This window comes from Herpailurus yagouaroundi, unplaced genomic scaffold, assembly GCF_014898765.1.
Source record: "Herpailurus yagouaroundi ecotype Mexico unplaced genomic scaffold, PumYag 198, whole genome shotgun sequence".
Taxonomy (NCBI): Eukaryota; Metazoa; Chordata; class Mammalia; order Carnivora; family Felidae; genus Herpailurus; species Herpailurus yagouaroundi.
Genome location: NW_024412429.1, coordinates 20055025 through 20077140, shown reverse-complemented (window position 1 = coordinate 20077140; position 22116 = coordinate 20055025). Strand labels below are relative to the sequence as shown.

General features: G+C 35.8%; 1 protein-coding gene across 4 annotated transcripts in view; it reads left to right on the top strand.

Moving 5' to 3' along the window:
- ADGB (androglobin) overlaps positions 1-22116 on the top strand; it is a 163847-nt gene that overhangs the window by 117242 nt on the left and 24489 nt on the right. For all 4 annotated transcript variants that reach the window (XM_040448929.1, XM_040448926.1, XM_040448927.1 and 1 more), the window contains 5 exons: positions 3016-3203; positions 6658-6842; positions 9516-9715; positions 12595-12706; positions 21223-21392. In XM_040448929.1, the coding sequence (XP_040304863.1) occupies positions 3016-3203; positions 6658-6842; positions 9516-9715; positions 12595-12706; positions 21223-21392 (855 nt within the window). The remainder of the gene's footprint in view (positions 1-3015; positions 3204-6657; positions 6843-9515; positions 9716-12594; positions 12707-21222; positions 21393-22116) is intronic.

Genomic DNA, 22116 nt, shown 5'->3' with positions numbered 1-22116 from the left:
TGCCTCATTTCCTCTGGGCTTTACTCTATCCCTAAATATTTCAGGAGATTTGTGATTACGTGGCCACTCCTTACCTACCACCCCCAGTCTTTTATAGGGATACACAGATTCCTTAAAAAGCACTTGACACTTTATTTCTGCCAGATGGTAGATCCTAATCTGATGATCGCTCAAATCATGTTGCCTCTCTATTTGAATCTCATCTTTGTGTTTTGGGTTATCTCCTCTAAGAGGGAAGGACAACAAAAGGCAGTACATACCTACAATGCAAGTTGGGACTTTTTTTTCCCCCTGATTCTTCATTCTTCAGCCGGATAACTTTGAACCTTTTCGTCTTTCTTTTTGAACTATGGCTGTAATTGACTTTGAAACTTCATTTCAGCCTATGATTCTTTGCAGTATTTTCCACAAATTAAGACATGAATACTGGTGTATGGGAATGAGCAATAAATTTTAAAAAATACTAACTCCATAAAACGAATAGCTCTTTTGAGTTGTTTTAGGGATTTAAAAAAATAAGATTAAAAAAATTTTAAGACTTCACTGCACGTTATATTAACAATAAATAGGCGTTTTAGGTTCACAGCAAAATAGAGAGGCAAGTACAGAGATTTCTCATAATCACCCTGCCCCCCCCCACATGCATAGCCTCCCCCATTATCAACGTGCCCCACCCGAGTGCCACATTTATTACATTGATCATCCTACATTGACACATCATAATCTCCCAAAGTCCATAGTTTATACATTATGGCTCACTGATGGTGCTGTACATTCTTTGGGTTTGGACAAATATAAAATAACATGTAGCCATCATTACGGTATCATAAAGAGGGTTTTCACAGCCATAAAAATCCTCTGTGATCCACCTATGTATTCTCCTTCTCCAACCCGCTTGCAATCCCTGATCTTTTTTCTGTGGGGATTTACTTTTTCCAGAATGTCATAAAGTTGGAATCTTATAGTATGTAACCCTTTCAGATTGGCTTCTTTCACTTAAAAACACACATTTAAATTTTGTCCCTGTCTTTTTATAGCCCATTTCTTTGTAATAATAATATTCCATTGTCCGCATGTATCAAAGTTAATTGATTCACCTACTGAAGGACATTTTCGCTGCTTCCAAGTTATGGCAACCATGGCTAAAGCACCTACATACATCTGTGTGCAGGTTTTTGTACAGACATAATTTTTCGACTCCTCTGGGTAAATACCAAGGAGCACTATTGCTGGACTGAAAAATGAGAATATGTGTGGTTTTATAAGAAATCACCAAATTATCCTTCAGAGTGTCTGTACCATTTTTTATTCCCACTGGCAATGAATGAGACTTTCTGTTGCTCCGTATCCTCATCAACATATGGTGTTTTCGGTGTTGTGGATCTTCACTATTCTAATATGTATGTAGTGGTATCTCATGGTTGGTTGAGTTTCTCTGATAACATGCGATGTGGAGAATCTTTTTGTATTTGCCATCTGTGTATCTTCTTTGGCGAGATGTCTGTTAAAATTTTTTTAAACAGGTTGTTTTCTTACTGTTGAGTTTTAAGGGTTTTTGTATATTTTGGATAACAGTCCTTTATTATATGTGTCTTTTGCAAATATTTAAATATTACGTTACTGTCATTCAGGAGTCTTGAAGTAGTTTAGAACAGTCAGGTTCTCTCTTAAAACCCTATCACTGGTTTAGCTTTAGACTTTCACTTACCAATATGTATCCTACCATTTTATAACTCTTTATTTTCCCTCTTAAAATTATTCTCTGAGCCTAGGCAAACACAACATCAGAGTCATGTAATTTTGTTCTGTTTCTTTAATGCATTAGTACCACAAACTCAAATAATAATGAAAAGAGAGGTAATTCTGTGTAAATCTTCCCTTATTTCCTTGCCCCAATATAATGTCAAAAAGTTTTTATTGGTGTAGTGATTCTCATCTCGAGTATTATAATTCTGGTTAATATTCCTAGATGTTTATGGCAATGTGTTGAGTTCATTCTGTCTTATGTATTTCATATTTCGTTTCTGGAAATCTAAACACATAAGAGAGTGTCCTTTGCATCAGAATCAACTGGAATGCAAATCTATATTTTTCTTCCTTATTAGAAGTGTCTTGGGGCTCCTGAGTGGCTCAGTCAGTTGAGCATCCAACTTCAGCTCAGGTCATGATCTCACAGTTCGAGAGTTTAAGCCTTGAGTCAGACTCTGTGCAGACAGCTCAGAGCCTGGAGCCTGCTTAGGATTCTGTGTCTCCCTCACTCTCTGCCCTCCCCCACTCACACTCTCCCTCTCTATCAAAAATAAATAAACATTAAAAAAAATAAAAAAAAAAGAAGTGTCTGGAATTGTAAACTCAGAATTGCTTTGAACTTTTGTATCTCATTATGATATCATGCTGTTGCTTCACTGGCATTTTGGGCCGATGGATAGCCAATTATGTGGACCCAAGTTATTACCCACTATGACATCATCCCAGGTGTTTCAACTGCTTCTTTTCCACAACCTGAAGAGCTCATCCCCATACTCACATGTGGGATCCCTGGAACCATATCTGCTGTTAACTTGATAGCTTTATCTGCCAATTGACATTGCAAGGGAACTACATTTCCCTGAGCACTCTTGCTTTTCTCATCTTGTATTTAAAAAACAGGGAAATCAAGTAAGAAGTTATTGGGATACTCTAGGATGATGTGATGGTAAAAATCTGCCTAAAGAAGCATTAAAAGAATTGGAGGAAAACACAGTAATCCTCTCCCAGAGTTATGCACTTTGTGTTATAGATTGGGATCCGCATAAACAGAAGTGTTAGAGTTCTTCATTTTCTCTGGAAATTGTAAGATGGACTTTCTAAAAGGGATTTCAAAACCTAATGCTAGTGATTTTTGTCTATCAAGAGATCTTGGGATCTTTACATTTATCAAGATAATAAAGCATTTTAGTACTAGGAAACCATATGGTGTACATTTGAGAGACTAGTAATGGTATGACTTACTTCTGTCTAATTCTCTTTCTCTAGAAAGGCTACACATTCGTGGCTGAAGCATTTACTGGTGACACATATGTATTGTCCTCATGTTGGAAACTGCGCCTCATTGGTTCTTATAACCCGCTCCCATGCCTGTCTCGAGACTCTCCAAACAATACCTTCACCATAAAGGAAATCAGGGATCACTACATACCCAATGACAAGAAAATTTTATTCAGGTATATTATATGTATTATATGTAATATATAGTATATGGCAAGAGGAAAATACCTGAAATTGGCATTTTTTTGGCCACCAGATGGGTGCTGACATGTTGTCCTTCAGTGACTGTGGCCAGAGAGGTTAAGCCTCTAGATACACGGGGCTCTGGGCTTGACCACGATTAAATTTTTTAACACATAAATATATTATTAAGGAAATAGGGCGCCTGGATGGCTCAGTTGGTTGAGTGTCTGACTCTGTTTTGGCTCAGGTCATGATCTCACAGTTCATGGGCTCAAGCCCCGTCCGTGTTGGGCTCCATGCTGACAGCACAGAGCCTACTTGAGATTCTCTCTCTTCCTCTCTCTCTGCTGCTCCCCTGCATGTGCTCTCTCTCTCAAAAAATAAATACATAAACTTAAAAAAAAAAGGGAAGTAAAGGTCACCTGTAATGAAACAACCTAGAAACAATCGCTGTTAGTATCCTATTGTATTTTTGTATAGTGTTTTATTCTAATCACAGTTTATCATTATTAAGATCATAACATAATTAAAGTTTTGTAACCTGACTTTTTTTTTTTTAATTTTTTTTTCAACGTTTATTTATTTTTGGGACAGAGAGAGACAGAGCATGAATGGGGGAGGGGCAGAGAGAGAGAGGGAGACACAGAATCGGAAACAGGCTCCAGGCTCCGAGCCATCAGCCCAGAGCCTGACGCGGGGCTCGAACTCATGGACCGCGAGATCGTGACCTGGCTGAAGTCGGACGCTTAACCGACTGCGCCACCCAGGCGCCCCTGTAACCTGACTTTTTAAAATAAATGTTTATTCATTTTTGAGAGAGAGGGTGAGTGGGGGAGGGGCAGAGAGTGAGGAGGACAGAGGATGCAAAGAGGGCTCTGCAGTGACAACAGAGAGCCCAATACGGGGCTGGAACTCAAGAACTGTGAGGTCATGGCCTGAGCTGAAGTCAGACACTCAGTTCACAAAGCCACCCTATAATCTGACCTTTTTACCTCACTTTACAGTGTGCACACTTCCCAGTGCCATTGAAACTTTTTATAAACTCTTGATTACATAGTAATCATTTGTATGAATATGCAACAATTTACTTTGGTTATTTTTGTTTTTATTACAAATTTTCCATTTCTATATTTTCTACACTATTAATAGAGGCACATTTTATTGTAAATATTAAAGTAAATTATTATTATCTATTTATTATTTTAAAGAGATTATATGTTTTAAAGATTCTATATGTCTTGGTAAATTTGTCTTCTAAAGAAACACCTGAGTCTATTTGACAATATATGCACAAATATAATTTACTGTATTCTGGCTACTTTCCCCTCTAATCCTTAGTTATTTGTTAAAAAAAAACTTTTTAAATATTTATTTATTTTTGAGAGAGAGAGAGAGAGAGAGTGCGAGCTAGGGAGGGGCAGAGAGAGAGGGAGACACAGAGTCTGAAGCAGGCTCCAGGCTCTGAGCTGTCAGCACAGAGCCAGATGCAGGGCTCAACTCATGAGACGTGAGATCATGACCTGAGCCAAAGTCGGACGCTTAACCAACTGAGCCACCCAGGTGCCCCTTTATTTATGTGTATTTTAGAACTTTTTTTTTTCTTTTAAGAAACATGCGTACATTCTGTAATGTAAAATAATCAGTAGTAAAATTAAATTACAGAACGATATATAGAGTATATCCCAAGCGTGTTTTTTGTTTTTATGTTTCTTTAAATATTTCACATGTAGGTAAAAGTTTAGAAAAAATACTAACAGAAAACATATGAACTGTAGGTAATAGAAGGGGGAAAGCTCTCTTTTTAATCCATCTGCCTTTTGTCATATGTCTGCACACTGGCTATTAGAAAGCAAGGGAACAAAGCAAAGAAGTGGGAGGAAAACATTGCAGCAATTAAAAAATAGTTGTGACATATTTTTAAAAATTTTTAACATTTATTCACTATTGAGAGACAGAGAGAGACAGAGCATGAGCATGGGAGGGGCAGAGAGAGGGGGAGACACAGAATCTGAAGCAGGCTCCAGGCTCCGAGCTGTCAGCACAGAGCCCGATGCGGGGTTCGAACCCACCAGCTGTGAGATCATGACCTGAGCCGAAGTTGGAAAGACCAATCCACTGATCCACCCAGGCGCCCCTGTGATAAGACATTTTAAGGGCTCTGATGGGAAACCACTGTATCACACTGCAGGGCCACTAATAGACTAAGAAGTGATATTTAACCCAATACCTAGATTCATCCTAGAAGCTGGTCCTAAAGCTATCAAGCAGAGTTGGGGAAGGTGAGGAGGGAACTGCTTCATGAGCCTATGTGAAAAGTCGGGAATTAAGAAGTGTGTGACCTTTTTAGGGAATTGAAGATACTTGTTTGCAAAGTGGAGTTCTAGGGGGTGATGGCAAGCAGTGAGGCCAGAGAGGTTAGCAGCGCCCTTCCCTGAGGGGCCTCATCAGGCAAGAGATTTCCATTTCACTTTAAAGGCAACAAAACGCACTCTCCTCTCTCTCTCTCTCTCAAAATAAATAAAATAAATAAATTAAAAAAAAAAGGGGGAGATTTAAGATACAAAAAAAGAGGATACACAGAAAAGCAAAATTTATAGAGAAATTGAAAGTTTATAGGGGATTCACCTATTTATGAGGATTTGCCTAAAATAAGAAAAATAAAAACAAGATAAAACAAAAACAAAAACCTCTTCAGTTGCATTAAGGGAGGGGTTGGGATGGCAACATGCTACACATTTCATCTTTTTGTAAGATTCCCAACCTGCATGGTCAAGAGTATAGACGTTGGGTACTAATTCTGATTTCTCTGTATTTTTATGAGTCAAAGAAAACATGGTAAAGAGTGAGGTTTTTTTTTTTTTTTTTTAATTTTTTTTTTCAACGTTTTTATTTATTTTTGGGACAGAGAGAGACAGAGCATGAACGGGGGAGGGGCAGAGAGAGAGGGAGACACAGAATCGGAAACAGGCTCCAGGCTCTGAGCCATCAGCCCAGAGCCTGACGCGGGGCTCGAACTCACGGACCGCGAGATCGTGACCTGGCTGAAGTCGGACGCTTAACCGACTGCGCCACCCAGGCGCCCCAAGAGTGAGGTTTTGAAGGATGCTGCCTGTTGTTTGACTGGAGAGGAGGGTATAATGGAAAGATTTGATGTGTCAGTAGTTTGCAGATCTATCATGTTTTATGAGTGTTTATCATATACAAACAAAAAGTTGCATTCCCTGTTTGGAGTTGATGCTAATGAATGTCCTATACCTATTTCATTTTACCATAGCGTATTGAGATCTTTTGTCAAAGTCTATAATAGCGATAGTATTTCTAGGTTTTGGGTCAATTTTACAAAATGGTTTTACTTTTAGATTTTCATATCAGCTAATTACACAGTTTCTTTTACTGATTTAAGGGAAGATCAATAAATTGCTTACAAGTCAAATTTTTTCCTTATAGGTATTCTGTTAAAGTTGCTTCACCACATCCTGTTACAGTGCAGGTACGGACGTCCAAATCAGATGCGTTCATCAAGCTACAGGTCTTAGAAAATGAGGAAACTATTGTCAGCTCCATTGGGAAAGGCCAGGCTATAATCCCAGCAATTAACTTCTTGGGGAGTGAAAAAGTTGCGAGCTCCCAGTGTAAGTGTGGCTTTTTAAATTTGTTATTTAGATCCATAAGTAGATATTTATGTTTACATAACTGATTTTAAAATGATTTATTTAAGAGAAAATAGTAAATAAATATTTAAATCTGTAAAACCTGATATTATAGTAAAATATTTTAAAAAATGATTGCATTTGTGTGTCAAATTAGTCTCTGAAGATCAACAAATTGTTATAATGCTAAGAATTACAATATTATAATTGAAATATATAAATATTTCATATTTCATATGAATATATAAATATTTAATTGAAATAATTAAAATATTATTTTGAAAGATTTTTTTCACTGTTCTTTTATCCCTCATTCATTCTTTTCAGAAAATACTCTTATGTGTTAAAATTAACAGAAGTTTTGAAGCTATTACTTTCAATGTAATAGTCACAAGAACTATTAATTAATAAAATAAAATTATTTCTGAAATAATGGAAAACAGAGATACTGAGTTACATATTCAATTATTTTAGTAACTTGATTCTGACCATAAAAATAATACATTGCCCAACGTAGAAAATTTTGAGACAGAAAATTATAAACAAGAGAAGAAGAAATCCCTTGTGCTTTTCCTGAATACTGCCATTGTGTCTTTTTTTTTTTAAATAACTGATTATATCTTATAGTTGACCTTTACATAACAATTTATAGCCAGCATCCTTCCTGAACTCTCATTCCCAATAGTGCTTATGTTGATTATCTTAAGTATAGAAGCAAATTACTAAAAAGAACTTTTTACCTATGTTCTACCTAATATTTATATATATTTTTTCTTTTCTCTCTTTTTTAAAATAGATGCACCCAAAGCAGGGCTCTATTTATTTTCTTTTATTAAGTGGGAAATGTACCATATTAGATTAGTAAGGTTGAACTTGAGTAAAATTACAAATTAAGCAATTCTTTTGATCCTGTTTCCTTTTCTGCCATTATTTGACCTTCATCCTTAAATACACCCAGAGTTGTTTTCAGTATTCAGTTCACATTACTGCGTGTGGCTTTTCATTCAAATTGGCCTGCACGCCATTTATATCTTCCTTCTGATACATGAAGACCATCAGAGTACCATTAAGTTTTGCTAGTCTGAATGATGCTCCTACTCTTTAAATTGGTTCTGTTTTCTTCACTCTATTCCACTCAACACAGATTTCATAGTTGTGTTCACACAGGGATATCTTAATTCTAAAATGTCAGCAGGCACTTATGTGCAACTCTCCTATAGTATTTGTGGCTTCCTGTTTTCTCTTTAAACAACTAGTTAACCCCAACATTCCTCTCCAAATCCCTTTGATTGAAGTTAGTGGAGTCAAACACTGTTTCTGGTTTGTCATATGGTTTATCATTATTTCACTTCAAAAATTACTATTCCAAGAGAATTACACACAAACATTTGAAAAATAATTTTATGAGTTTACATGTGGCAAAGAAGGGAATAGAAATGGAGTGGAAGGATAATTGGGACAGAATTCAGAAATTAATCCAAAATTATAGCCACTATCCAAAATTGTTCTTCTTTTACAAGATGCTTCCATTTTCACATTTGTATTTCTAGATGAACTTCAATACAGTTTTTTCAAACTCCCCTCAAACAATGTAAAAATCTATCATTTTCCTTCTGATTGCCTTTGAATATGTAGATTGATTAATTTGAGGAGAACAGACAACTTTGTTGTTTGAATTCATATGCAAGTAAAAGCTATTTTTTCCATTTATCCATGACTTATTTTATATTTCACAGATTTAAAAATGTCTCCATAGATATTGATAGAGTTGTTATTGTGAGTTAGATATTTTCTTTATTTAGATTTCAAATGGGGCATTAATTTTAAAGGGATACTATTAATTTGTATTTATTTATTATGTAAGTAGACATTGAAATTCCTTTTTCTTTCTAAATGTTTTTCAGTTGCTCCTCTTGGAAGCATATTCATTTATGAATTCTTATGACCTGTATTTCTAGAGTATCCCTGCCAAAATTGCCTCCCCCCCCCCAAAAAAAAAAGAAAAGAAAAAGAAATGTGTGTGTGTGTACAGGATATTTGTAGTGAAATAAGATATGACAGACTGTGATATTTATTCTGTAAGCAAACATTCTACTGTACTAAGGAAGGAATAAACGCCATTGCAAGATGTAGAAGGCTCGGAAGTGACCCTGTAACAAAATCTTAAATATAGGCCTCTTCAGGTTTTGCTTTATCTCCTGGGAATTTTAAAGAATCTCAATATATGTCATATAATTTTCAGGAACAAGATCTTTACCAGTACTCATGCTGTAAGATTAAGATAAAATTTGTAATTTTCCACAAAATTTACAATCTAAGAAATTGGGTCTTTGGGGAAGTATTATGGACTAGGGATAGTAACATATTTTGTTTCATATGACTGTGTAAGGCTCAGTTTTGTTGATGATATACCATAATTAATATAATCAGTGGTTGCTCAGAATATGCATTGCTGTATGGAAATCACATGCTACTATGGTAAATTTGCTTAAGACCAGAATATTTCCAAAGCCAGTGATGTTGCTTTTTTATCTTATTAAAACAAAACAAATTTACCTGTCCTCTGAGTGTCTTATAAAAGGATATACCTAAATAACACAGTCATAACTATGCATCTCACACATTTTCACTTAAGTGTGGTATTTCTCCATTCAGCTAGCAAGCAGATTCTTGCAGTGCAGACTTCATCCAAGAAGGAGCAAGAATTGTACACTAAGAAGAAATCCACCCAGGGAAGTCAGAAATCCTATAAGGGTAGAACTGTAAGTGCAACAGTAGACACTGGTCAGCCTATTTTGGACGAGGAACCTATCAGTATGCCCACCATAGAAGAGAATGCTAGCATGCCACAGCAGGTATCTTGACATTTAAGAGAATCATTCAATGAATGGTATTGCTTCTAAAAATCTGACAAAAATTACAAGAATTCTCTTCCTAAAAACTGTCAATGAATTGTATGTGATTCTTTCTATATGCAATCCCACCAGTGTAATGCCACCCGTATAAACAGAATTAAGGAATAAGACATTATTTAATAGTTTCTCTGTGCAGAGATTTTAAAATATATAGCAAATTTAATATGTACACTAACCCTATAATGTAGCTCTAAAAATATCATGTTACATATGAATTAGGAGGCTCTATAATTACAGAAAAGGTCTTACATATTTAAAAAAAATTTTTAATGTTTATTTATTATTACTGAGAGACAGAGAGAGACAGAGCATGAACAGGGGAGGGGCAGAGAGAGAGGGAGACACAGAATCTGAAGCAGGCTCCAGGCTCCGAGCTGTCAGCATAGAGCCCAACGCAGGGCTTGAACTCACAAATGGTGAGATCATGACCTGAGCCAAAGTCAGACACTTAACCAACTGAGCCACCCAGGCACCTCGGAAAAGGTCTTATATTAATAAATTCTAATTTGCATGTGCCTTAAGGTAAAAAAAAAGTGTATATATATATATATATGTATATATATATATAACAATTAATATGACTATATATATATGAAATTCATGTAATTTAAAGCAACAGAAGAAAACATGATCTATCCATTGGAAATGAAATAAAATTAAATAAATAAATAAATACATAAATAAATAAAAGACCAGAAATAAATCTTGATCTGACTAATTACAATAAACAAAACCAAATTATTAATCAATTAAAAGAATAGAAAACTAAAGTCAGATTAAATATTAAGATCCAACTATAAATAATCTAAAAGTGACACTTTTAAACAAAATGGCACAGAAAGTTTAAAGTTGAACTGAAAGAAGTGTGATGATACATTAATATCTCAGTGCATAGAATTCATGAAGGATATTGTATAAAAATAAAAGGAAGAACATAACAATTAAAAATGACCATAACTAACATATAGTATAACCTGTTAAGACTCAATGAATTAAACGCAAAAACTCTTTAGAACTACAGAGAAAAGTAAAGTTAATTAACAGTTGAAGACTTGAATATGCAACTCTCAGAAACCAACAGACCGAGCTCAAAGAATATATATGATCCCTAGGATTTGAAAATTTAAGCATAAGGGGTGCCTGGGTGACTCAGTAGGTTGGGCGTCCGAGTTTGGCTTAGGTCATGATCTCAAGGTTTGTGGGTTTGAGCCCCGCATCAGGCTCTGTGCTGACAGCTCAGAGCCTGGAGCCCGCTTCGGATTCTGTGTCTCCCTCTCTCTCTATCCCTTCCCTACTCACACTCTGTCTCTCCATCTCTTAAAAATAAATAAACATTAAAAAATGTTTTTGAAGATTTAAGCATAAGCTTAATTCTTGAGACATTTATATAGAACACTTCCCTGAATACACTGAGAATATACTTTTCATAGCCTATTGAGAAAGAAAGCCTCAATAAAAACCAAACTATATTATATAGGTGTTATCTTAACATAGCACAAAAATATAGAAATCAGTAAATAACAGTCTAAAATCCCATAAATGTGGAAACAAAGTAAAATATGCTATAGTTCTTTAGTTACAAAGAACATCACAAAAGAAACCATGAATACAAAGAACTCAGTAACAACTAGAAAATACAAATCAAAATTTATAGCTACATCTAAAGCAGCATTCAGTAGAATGTTCATTTTTAGGTTAATTCATCAGGAAGCATGAATGATTCAAAACAAATGAGCTAAGCTATCAAAACAAAAGAGTTAGAAAAAGAGCCAAAGAATAACTCAAAGAAAAAGGAAGAAAAAGTTTTAATGAAAACGAGGGTAGAAATTAATAAAATGGGAAACAAAATTTAGCAAGATTCATGAACCCTAAGCTTTTTTAAGATTAATAACTGAACATGTGGGGCGCCTGGGTGGCTCAGTCAGTGAGGCATCCGACTTCGGCTCGGGTCACGAGCTCACTGCTAGTCAGTTCGAGCTCCGCGTGGGACTCTGTGCTAACAGCTTGGATCCTGGAGGCTGCAGATTCTCTGTCTCTCCATCCCTCTGCCCCTCCCCTACTCGTGCTCTCTTTCCCTCTCTCTCTCTCTGTCTCTCTCTCTAATATAAAAAATAGTAAGTGAACATGCTTCTCGTAAAAAAGAAAAATAAAATAAACCAAATCCAGAACTAAAACTAGGTGGAGATATAACTGCAAGCAACAGTTTTTGAAAACAACAACAACAAAAACGTAAACTATTATACAACTCTATGCTAGTGAATTTAAAACTTAGGGCAAAAGGCATAACAAGTTCCTGGGGTGGGAGAGGATTGTCAAAGCTGCTTCAGCAGAAAAATACAAAATATGAAATCATAATAATAAAGAATAATACAACTGAAACGATAATCAAAGTTTTACCTTTCCAAAAGTCACAGGCCCCGCTGACTTCACAAGATAGATCTAATAGACTTTTAAGGAATAAATTGTTCTAGAAAACAGAAAAACAATACAAACTTCCTAATTGTTTTTAAGAGATTAATGTAATCCTGATTCCAAAACTGATAAGTAACAAATGTAAAGTAAATAAGTTTCATTTTTAAACAGGAATGCAAAAGTTATTGATAGTAGGTTATAAAATGGTGGGTGTTGGTGGGGAGGTGAGGATAAATTTTATAGACTGTGGCATTACAAAATTTGGAGAACACGTGATAGCATTTAATCAAATTATGATTATGCGATCCAGAAAAATATGCACTTATGTGCTAAAAATAATAAATTATTAGATTTATACTATGTTTATTCTTATCGTTTGTGCGTAAACATTACATTTTATTTCACAGGTTAACAAGTACATTATACAGTGCTTGGTGTTGTATAACAGTTGGCCTCTCACCGAAAGTCAGATGGCGTTTGTTCAAGCACTAAAAGAAATGGAGAAAAATGATAGCAAAGGTATGTAACCCTAAGTGTTTTTCATTCATTTTATATTTTATATAAATATTTAATAGCAAATTGATCATGTAATTATTAAATCATTATTACTTGCAATTTGTATTTCATATCCAGTGACATTTTCTGTTTTTTAATTGATTATGTTTCAAACTCTTTACAACTTGGTTTATAAGAACCAAAATATGAGATTGTTTAGGTCTAGTTAAAAATGTTTTGTCCAGTTAGTGAATATTACTTGATGATTATCTAATAAGTGTACCAAAAACTTTTCTAGTTATAAAATTATTATTGTCTAAGTCATTGAGAAGGTATCACCCTGAAGGTTAGTTCTTGAAATATTTAAGAGGAGAATCTCCAAGTGAAAGAAGATTCAGGTTTATTTTTCAAATATAAACTACTCTCAATATTCCTGAGCAGGAAATTTGATGCACTAGAAAAAGAAATTCGCAAAGTGGACCCATGCAGTTCAAACCAATGTTGTTCCAGGGTCAACCTTATTTCCTACTAGAATGCAATCCCCTTGAGGGCAGGAAGTTCTGCCAAATCTTGCCTGTTCAGTCTTAACATTATCCAGAGTGCGAACTATGCACACAGTAATCACTCCATGATTATTGTTGAACGAATGAATGAGAGGATACACCAAAGCTGCTCATTATTATTATTGCTTCTATTCACTGATTATCAAAAACCATTCTTGTGTTTGCTTGCTTATACTAACTGCATGAACCTGATCATTGAAAGCGTCGATAGAGGTTTGTTTATCACCAAAGTTAGAGAAAGCTATTATGGCTGAGCTTCCCCTTTATTAGAAGGGACAGATTCTATGGTGGGACATAAAATCCAAAGAAGATTTATAAGAATGAATGACCACAAAGAGTCCCCATTTCCTTTCGCATATACTGAGTTCATGTCCATGGAATATATGCCGCCCTATGGGAATCTTGAACTTGTCTGCCTCCCCACTGCACCTCTCTTGCTGGGAAAGGGATTCTGCTTCAGCCTCATCCCTGTTCCTCTAGAACCAGATAGAAGCTGTTGGTAAACGTTTCTTGAACAAATGTATAAAAGTGCTATGCCAGGAACAGCGGGAGTGTTGTCTCGAAAACATTCTGGGCTGTTTAGGGGTTAGCAAGAGAGTGTTGTGATCTTTTATCAGGGTCTAGCATGTACACATGTAGGCAGAGTTGGTGGCACCAGAGCCACATTGTTGCCACCTCTTTGCTATTCACGTGTGTTGTGTGTATCACCCAGGGCAGGTGCTCTGGAGCTCAAAATTTGTTTCTTGAACCAGCTTACTGCTTACTAGTGATGAACATACAATCCCCAGAGACAGGTATTACAATCTAGAATTCTCGTCTACCAGAAAAGGACACAGGTACTATATGAATAAGCAGCATGTGGAAGCTGAAAATTTCTCTAAATTGGTCATTCTCTCCACTTTCTCTCTAGTCTAAATCAAAGTCTTATAGTTTATACTGTGCTTAAAAAAGTCTAGATATTTTTCCTATATAAATCAATGGAAATCTGCTTGAAATAATGGATGGTGCAAATTACTGGGTGATTTTGTGTCTCCCCCCCCCCCCCCCGTAAAGAAGTTGGTAATATGTGCTTCATACTAATTGGATTAAATATTTTATGTTAAAGATCTATGTACAAATAAAATATTCATAATTATAAGATAAGTCAAAGTAACAGTCTGTGTGTGAGAAACTGCTTAGTTTGTGTGTGCACATGTGTCTGATGTGTTCAGCAAAGACATTATTTATTTTTTTGTTTTTCAGGGAAAATTTATAGACTACTCTATTTTACATAACATTTCTGGGTATGAGCAATTTTCATAGGTCAGAGAGTGAGAGTCAAATCTAGTTTTGTTGTTGTTGTTGTTGTTGTTGTTGTTTTGTCTTATTTTGTTGTTTTCCTGTGTGGGCTTTTTAATGGGTTGTTTGTAGCTCTTGATACTTCTGATTTTTATATTATAATATTCTGTTGTGCCTATCTCTATAAACTCAAAATAGTCATACTACTGTTGTTTATAGAAATTATCAATGGAAACTCATATCCACATGACGGGGAATAAATGATCCCATTATAAATCATGAAAAGGAAACAACAGAAATAGTCCTTCTAAATTCAATTGGAGATCTTGTTCACAGGGGAAACCTGTTTCAAAATAATGTTCCAACAAGATAGAAGAATGCACGGTGATAAAGGAGGAGATATTTGTGAAAACATTTAAGCTGTTCAGGAAAGGTAGCATCACATTGAACAATGCTTTCAGAACAGTGAAGGAGGCTTTCTTTCCAACTCTCCAAGGTGAAGTCCTAACATCTAAAAAGGCACAAAATACCTGCAAATACCCTTACATCTAATCAAATTCAGGTTTTTAAATCTCTGTGTCTATTTTCTTCAATAATTGAAATTTGTTCCCAGTACGTGTAAGTTGTGTGAATTGTGTAAACTTATGTAAACTGGGGATCCTTAGGAAAAGAAGAAATGACACTCTGAAATGTGAACAGGGGAGGGGGTGTCAAATAGTTTGTACAATGCAGTCCCGAAGTATGCCAGGCAGGGAAGTGAGAGAGAGAGAGAGAGAGAGAGAGGGAGAGGGAGAGAGAGCATGAGGGTGTGTGTGGGTGGGGGAGGGGCAGAGAGAGAGAGAGGAAGACCAGGGATCCCAAGCCTGCTGGGCTTTGTCAGGGCAGAGCCTGATGGGGGGCTCAATCCTAAGAACCATGATAACATGACCTGAGAGGAAGTCAGAGGCTTAGCCGACTGAGCCCCCCAGACGCCCCAGAAATGAATCTTGCTTTGAAGTGGAAGTGGTGAGAAGGAGAATGTGTCTCAGAAGATACCCAAGAATCCCATTTTGGACACACCTGGCCTGTAGGACCACTCACCAAGTGTAAGGTGTGGCTGGAGAGAGGCTAATTCCAGTCAGAGGAACATGAGACACAAAACACAAGGAAAACTCAATGCACGGCTCACCATGCAAGGCTGTTCCCCTTCCTTCTCTAGGTAAGGAATGGTGAGGAAGAAAGATTAAGAAATGCTTTCCTGTGCTTAGCCTACAGAAACCCATTGGTGTTAATATGAGGACTTCATATACTGTTGAACATGGGGGACCCTCAACTGTCACTCCTCTTCAAAAATATATGAGTGGGTCAGAGAGCAAAAGGGGTACACGCAGAAAAAAAAATGAGTATATACCAATATATTGAAGTGGCAATTTCCTATTTATATTTTTTTAGTACCTACAGACAAAATTTAATTTAAAATTAAAAATGTATAAATCATAAGTTTTCAATGAGCACTTACTATTTCAATTAAAAAAATGAAAATCATATAATGGTACTTTGTAAGCAAAAAGGAAACACTGGAGAGATCTAGAAGTTTGGTTACTATGATTATGATTTTTTTAGTGCTGTTATGAACCTCTTGTACTGTGTACTTTCCATATATCTTTATTCTCAATTCTCACAAAAAATCTGAGAGGTAGTTATTACCATCCTGATTTTACATGTGAGAAAATGAAGCTTAAATGCTGTGAATAATTTGCCTAAACTAACACAGCTGGATGAACCAGAGTCAAGATTTTCACCTAAGTCTGACTTATTCCAAAGCCCAGAGCCTTTTTACTATAATGTTTTATCCCTTTAGAAACTTTCTAACTAGTAGTGTTGACATAGTCCTAACGGTGGTAGCTACTAACATTTATGTCAGAGGCTTTCTGGAGGCTTTATGTATATGGACCCAGTTAATCCTCGCAATAAACCTACGAGGTAGATGCTGTAACTATTATCCCTTTACAGAGAAAAACACTGAAACACAGGCTGCTTAAGGAACTTTTCCATGGTCACACAGCTAGTCACTGGCACTGCTCGGATTTTGTTTATTGATTTACCTTTATTTTTAAATATTTTTTAAAGTCTATTTATTTTGAGAAGAGAAAGAGAGTGGGGGGAGCAGAGAGAGAAGGAGAGAGAGAATCCCAAGCAGGCTTTGTGCTGTCAGTGCAGAACCCAATGTGGGGCTCGAACTCATGAATCGTGAGACCATGACCTGAGCCAAAACCAAGAGTCAGATGCTTAACCAACTGAGCCACTCAGGGCCCTGGCAAAGCTAGGATTTTAAATGGAAATTAATTTTCTAGCAAGAGCTTTTGAATGGAAAAAATAATAATATGTGATGGTACCAATTTGAGATCTTTATTGTATTCTCTATTAATGTCTTTATTTAGGGAATTGTCTATATTTTGCTGAAGATACAAGTTTGTGTAGAGTCTTATCATGTTTTTCCTGAAGATCTTTTAGGTTTCTCAACTTCAGGTTGTCCACCATAGATGGACTTCCAGTAAACAAATCAATGTGGCAAATTATTGTATTTAATACATTAGGTATGTTAATGGATAAATGTTAAAATTCTAGAGGAAACTAAGAAGTTAATATCTAAAATAAACACAGTAGTAAAATTCATGAAATAGTATAATGTATAGAGTTGGGTAATGGTACAAAATTAATAATATAAATTAAGTTTTCTTTAAGTTAACATTTACTAGATTTATCATGGTGAACATTTTGCAGTATGTACAAATATAAAACAGCACATTGTATACCTGAAACTAATGTAATGTTGCATGTCAATTATACCTCAATAAAAAAATAAAAACAAAAAAAAATAAGGAAAAGAAACTGAAGTTAATATTAAATGGAGAAATATAACACAGCAGCTAAAATACCTTAGGCTGTCTGAAACGGAGTTATTTATCACCTGAGAAACTAGAATAATAACTCCTATCTTTCAAGGTTGTTGTAAGATTCAAGATAATATATGTAAAGTTTCTAGAACCTAGTAGACCTCAACAAAATGGTATTCTCATTATTATGTATCTAACTAGAAAAAAAGCCTCCAGGCATAATTGCATCTTCTTTTTTTTGACATCACATTTGATGATTTTATGTGTGAATGAGCAGCTACTAAAATTAAATTACAAGTTTCATTGTATCATACATTTGTTGCTGCAAGTAGCTAGCAAATAAATTCGGAATTGAATGATGTTTAAAATGAAATAGGAAAATTTTCCATTTGAAAGAATATGTTGGCCAATCTTTATGAAAGTTAAGCAGCTTTTGAATTCAGACTAATCAGTATCATGTTTATACATGTGGATTTTTAGGAAGCCAGTTTGTTAAAATGAAAACATAGGTATGTCAGATTCTATGTGTCAATTATATTTACAACTCAAGACCTACAAACTTCAACTTTAAGGGTATGATGCATTTTAGAAAAATTGCTACGAACATCTTCAATAATTAATTTAGCTTACTTTTCAATTATCAGTACTTCAGATCAAGAAGAAGATGAGGAAGCAATTTTTTTCATAAGTATATTGGTGTCCTAACTTTAAATTTGGTGTACATCCTGAATTTAATGGAAATATCACCACATTTATTCATTTAAATTTAACATTTAATTTCTGTGAGAAATAAAATATATAATTTCCCCCAAAGACTCACATCTTTATAACCTATAATAAAAAAGTAAGTTCTGAAATATAACTATGTTCAACCTAGAATATTTCTGTTATAAATTTTTAGGAAGCTTACCCTCTGGTTAACATGAGACAACAGTGCCACCTTTAGTATATTTCAATACCTAAGTTTTGGTAAAAATTGCTTGCAGAGACAGGTGGCTTTCTCTTAAAGAAATAGAAATTGGAAGATCTGGACCAGGTAGTACTTTGGGATATCATCTGCCTTCATGTATAATTAGTTGTGTTGTTATTTTAAAGTTCTTGCCAATATGTTACATTTTTATGTTACTGGCCTGCACCTTTCAGGTTCTAACTCTATTTGCAAAGATACGTATGAATTTGGCTTATCATTCTCAAAGGTCTTTGGTTTCAAGCCCAACCCACCTTTGTTAACAGGACTGTAACCCTATTTTCTTAACTCTAAATAATAGTATATTGTTCTTTCTTAGGCACAATGTATGCATGGTGTTTCCAATTCAAGGTCTTTGAAGAAACCAAACATGATTAGATTCTGTCTGTCTGTCTATCTATCTATCGATCTGTCTATCACCTATTATCTAAAGATTTTCTTGTTTACATTTACCAAGTATGATTGTACTTGGTAAATGTATACCTTATCCTGAACAAGTATTCTAGCTTAGAAATTATGTTAATGTTAAAATCCCAGCCAGTTTTTAGTTCCTGGATACATAAATCAAAGCACTGAACTTTAATCATAAAAAATACATTTCCGTAATTTTTATGTCTTAGTATCCACTGAAGATTTCTATTTGCTGCATCCTGGATAAATGTAAGATAATGAAGGAGGAAAATTAAAGCCATAATGCTAAAGGTCTTTTCAAGTTCATTTCATCAACAGATACTGCTGCTTCCTCTCTGCAAGGAGTATATTAGTTTATTCTGATTGTCATTTATTCTAGAGCTCTTCTAATTACAGGAATATACAATATGATGTCACATTTTTCATGGTGTTTGAATCAGGAGGACATTTATTCTTGCACCTTACTGATACACATACTCTCAACAGATAGTTTCCTCATAAAGTTTTATATATTAAAGTTAAATAATGTGATAATGAATACATACAATGAGCTTAGAATCATACTAGGTGAAATTCGGGATCAAAAGGAAATATATAGGGGCACTTGAGTGGCTCAGTCAGTTGAGCATCAGATTTCGGCTCAGGTCATAATCTCGTGGTCCTGAGATCGAGCCCCACATTGGGCTCCCTGCTGTAAGGACAGAGCCCACTTCAGATCCTCTCTCTCTCTCTCTCTCTGCCCCTCCCCAACTAGGGATCACTCACTATCTCAAAAATAAACATTAAAAATAATGAAGTATATAATGATATTCTGGCCTTTGGAGAACTTGTAATTAATTGGAAAAAATGTTACTATACTATATGACATTAAAGAATAGAAAATTATTTTACTCGATATTTTAAAATGTAAAGGAAGAGTGCACCTGTTGTTTGCCTGATACTGTATTATGTGTTTACATATATAAACTTGAATATTAGAATATGTTACTTTGAAAGGAATCAAATACACCTAAATATATGATTCAAACACTAAGACCTATGAGTAGTAAGAAAAATGGAGCCCCAGAAATACTTAATGGGGCAGTTTGAGATTCAATTTCAGCTGACATTTGTTAATATCTTAGAAACCCAGTGTGTATGATACCAGATACTATCTTATTTTAAATGCCCTATATTGATTACTTTTTTAATGTTTATTTATTCCCCCCCGCCCCCGAGAGAGAGAGAGAGAGAGAGAGAGAGAGAGAGCGCGTGCACGCGCGCGCGCGCAAGTGGGGGAGGGGCAGAGAGTGAGACACAGAATCTGAAGCAGGCTCCAGGCTACAGCTGCCAGCACAGAGCTCAAGACAGGGCTTGAACTCACAAGCTGCGAGATCATGACCTGAGCCCAAGTTAGACCCTTAACCAACTGAGCCACCCAGGTGCCCACCTATACTGATTAGTTTTAAGCCCTGTGGGCATGCAATTAATATCTCCATTATATAGAGGAGGAAACAAAATCAAAGAATGTAATAAACCTGCCAAATTTAACCTATCCAGTGGCTGATCCACAATTTACCTCCGTGCCCTTTGATTATATGACTGAAGAATTTTTCCCTAGTGCAACATTTCTCAGCAGCTAGGATTGTTGGCAGAAAGACCAGTCGCCCGCTTGTGAACTTGGGTTACTTATAGTCAGTTTGCAGTCATACAGGATCATCTGCCCATATTTGCAAGTAGCTAATAACCAGCACTAAGCAATCGATAAGAGCTGGGTTCTGACAATTACTATTTTACTTTGCTAACGGGATCACTTACCACTTACAAGACTCCAGTTTTGAAAGGGGCTGACATGTCTTTGGAACTCATATTTGAATTCCAACCACTTGGGGGAAGGTAAGAAAATTCATTGCCTCTCTGAATCTGCCCTGTTGGGGTGGTTTGAGAATTAAAAAAGAAAGAAACATTGTAGGGATTCAACAAATGTTATTTCTCCCTCTGCCACTTGGATATTTAGTTGTTAGAAAGAATTAATAGCACATAAGGCAAAAAAAACCCTTCACACCCTGCTTGGAGAAAGCAGAGGGAAGAGAATAACACATATTATAGCAGAGATAAATGAATTCAATATTATAATGGAGATCCTAGCCAAGGAAATTAGGCAACAAAATGAACTGAACGCATCCAGATTGGAAACAAATTAGATGGTGATAATTTTTGCATAACCTTACAATTAAATCAAAACCTACTGATTTACACACTTCAAATGGTGAGTGTGTGGCATGTGAATTACCTCTTGATTTTGTAAAAAAGAGTCACACAGATCTTTATAAAATATTTGTTTTAAAAAAGAAAAGAAATCCAAGCCTCTTAAATTAACAACTCTTCCCTGACTTGCTCCCCTTTTCCTATATGACATGATTTTATTGTTACGACTCACTGGTTTTCTTTTTTATGTCTCTCTAGTTCATGGAGAGAAACATGAGGAATTAATTACCTTAGGAAGCCCAGATTCCCATACTATTAGTGAGGGGCAAAAATCTTCAGGAACTTCCAAAACAAGAAAAGGCAAAGAGAGGTCCTCTGAGAAAGAAAAGTTAGCCAAAGAAAAACAAGCACCTCGCTTTGAGCCTCAGGTGGGTGTGATGCTTTTTTTTTTTTTTTTAACGTTTTATTTATTTTTGAGACAGGGAGAGACAGAGCATGAACGGGGGAGGGTCAGAGAGAGAGGGAGACACAGAATCGGAAACAGGCTCCAGGCTCTGAGCCGTCAGCACAGAACCCGACGCGGGGCTCGAACTCATGGACTGCGAGATCATGACCTGAGCCGAAGTCGGCCGCTTAACTGACTGAGCCACCCAGGCGCCCTCTTTTTTTTTTTTTTTTTTTTTTTTTTTAATGGGCCTTGAATGTTTTATCTTACTGCATTTCTGTCACTGTCATGAGAAACATTCTCAGGAGGATGAAAAGTCTTTGGAAGCAGTCTACCCTTTATTGCCCAGGGTGAATATATCACGCATTATCAGTACCCCAGAAGAGTCCCCTCGTGGCTCCTTCCAATTACTACCACCTCCCCCCACCAGTGGTGGCTTTTATAAACCGTAGCTTACTTTTTACCCTCTTGCCTTGCAGATTCCCAGTTGTTTGGCAGAAATCTTGAGGGAAAATCAACATGTTGAGGCTTCAGAAATCTACCAAAAGCTCCACTGGTTTTGTATTCTATTTTATATTCACAAAATGCTTTCTATAATAGTTTAATTTATAAAAAATTGCTAGAATCAATTTACAATATAATTCCCGGGACTCCTGGGTAGCTCAGTCAGTTAAGTGTCCAACTTTGGCTCAGGTCACGATCTCACG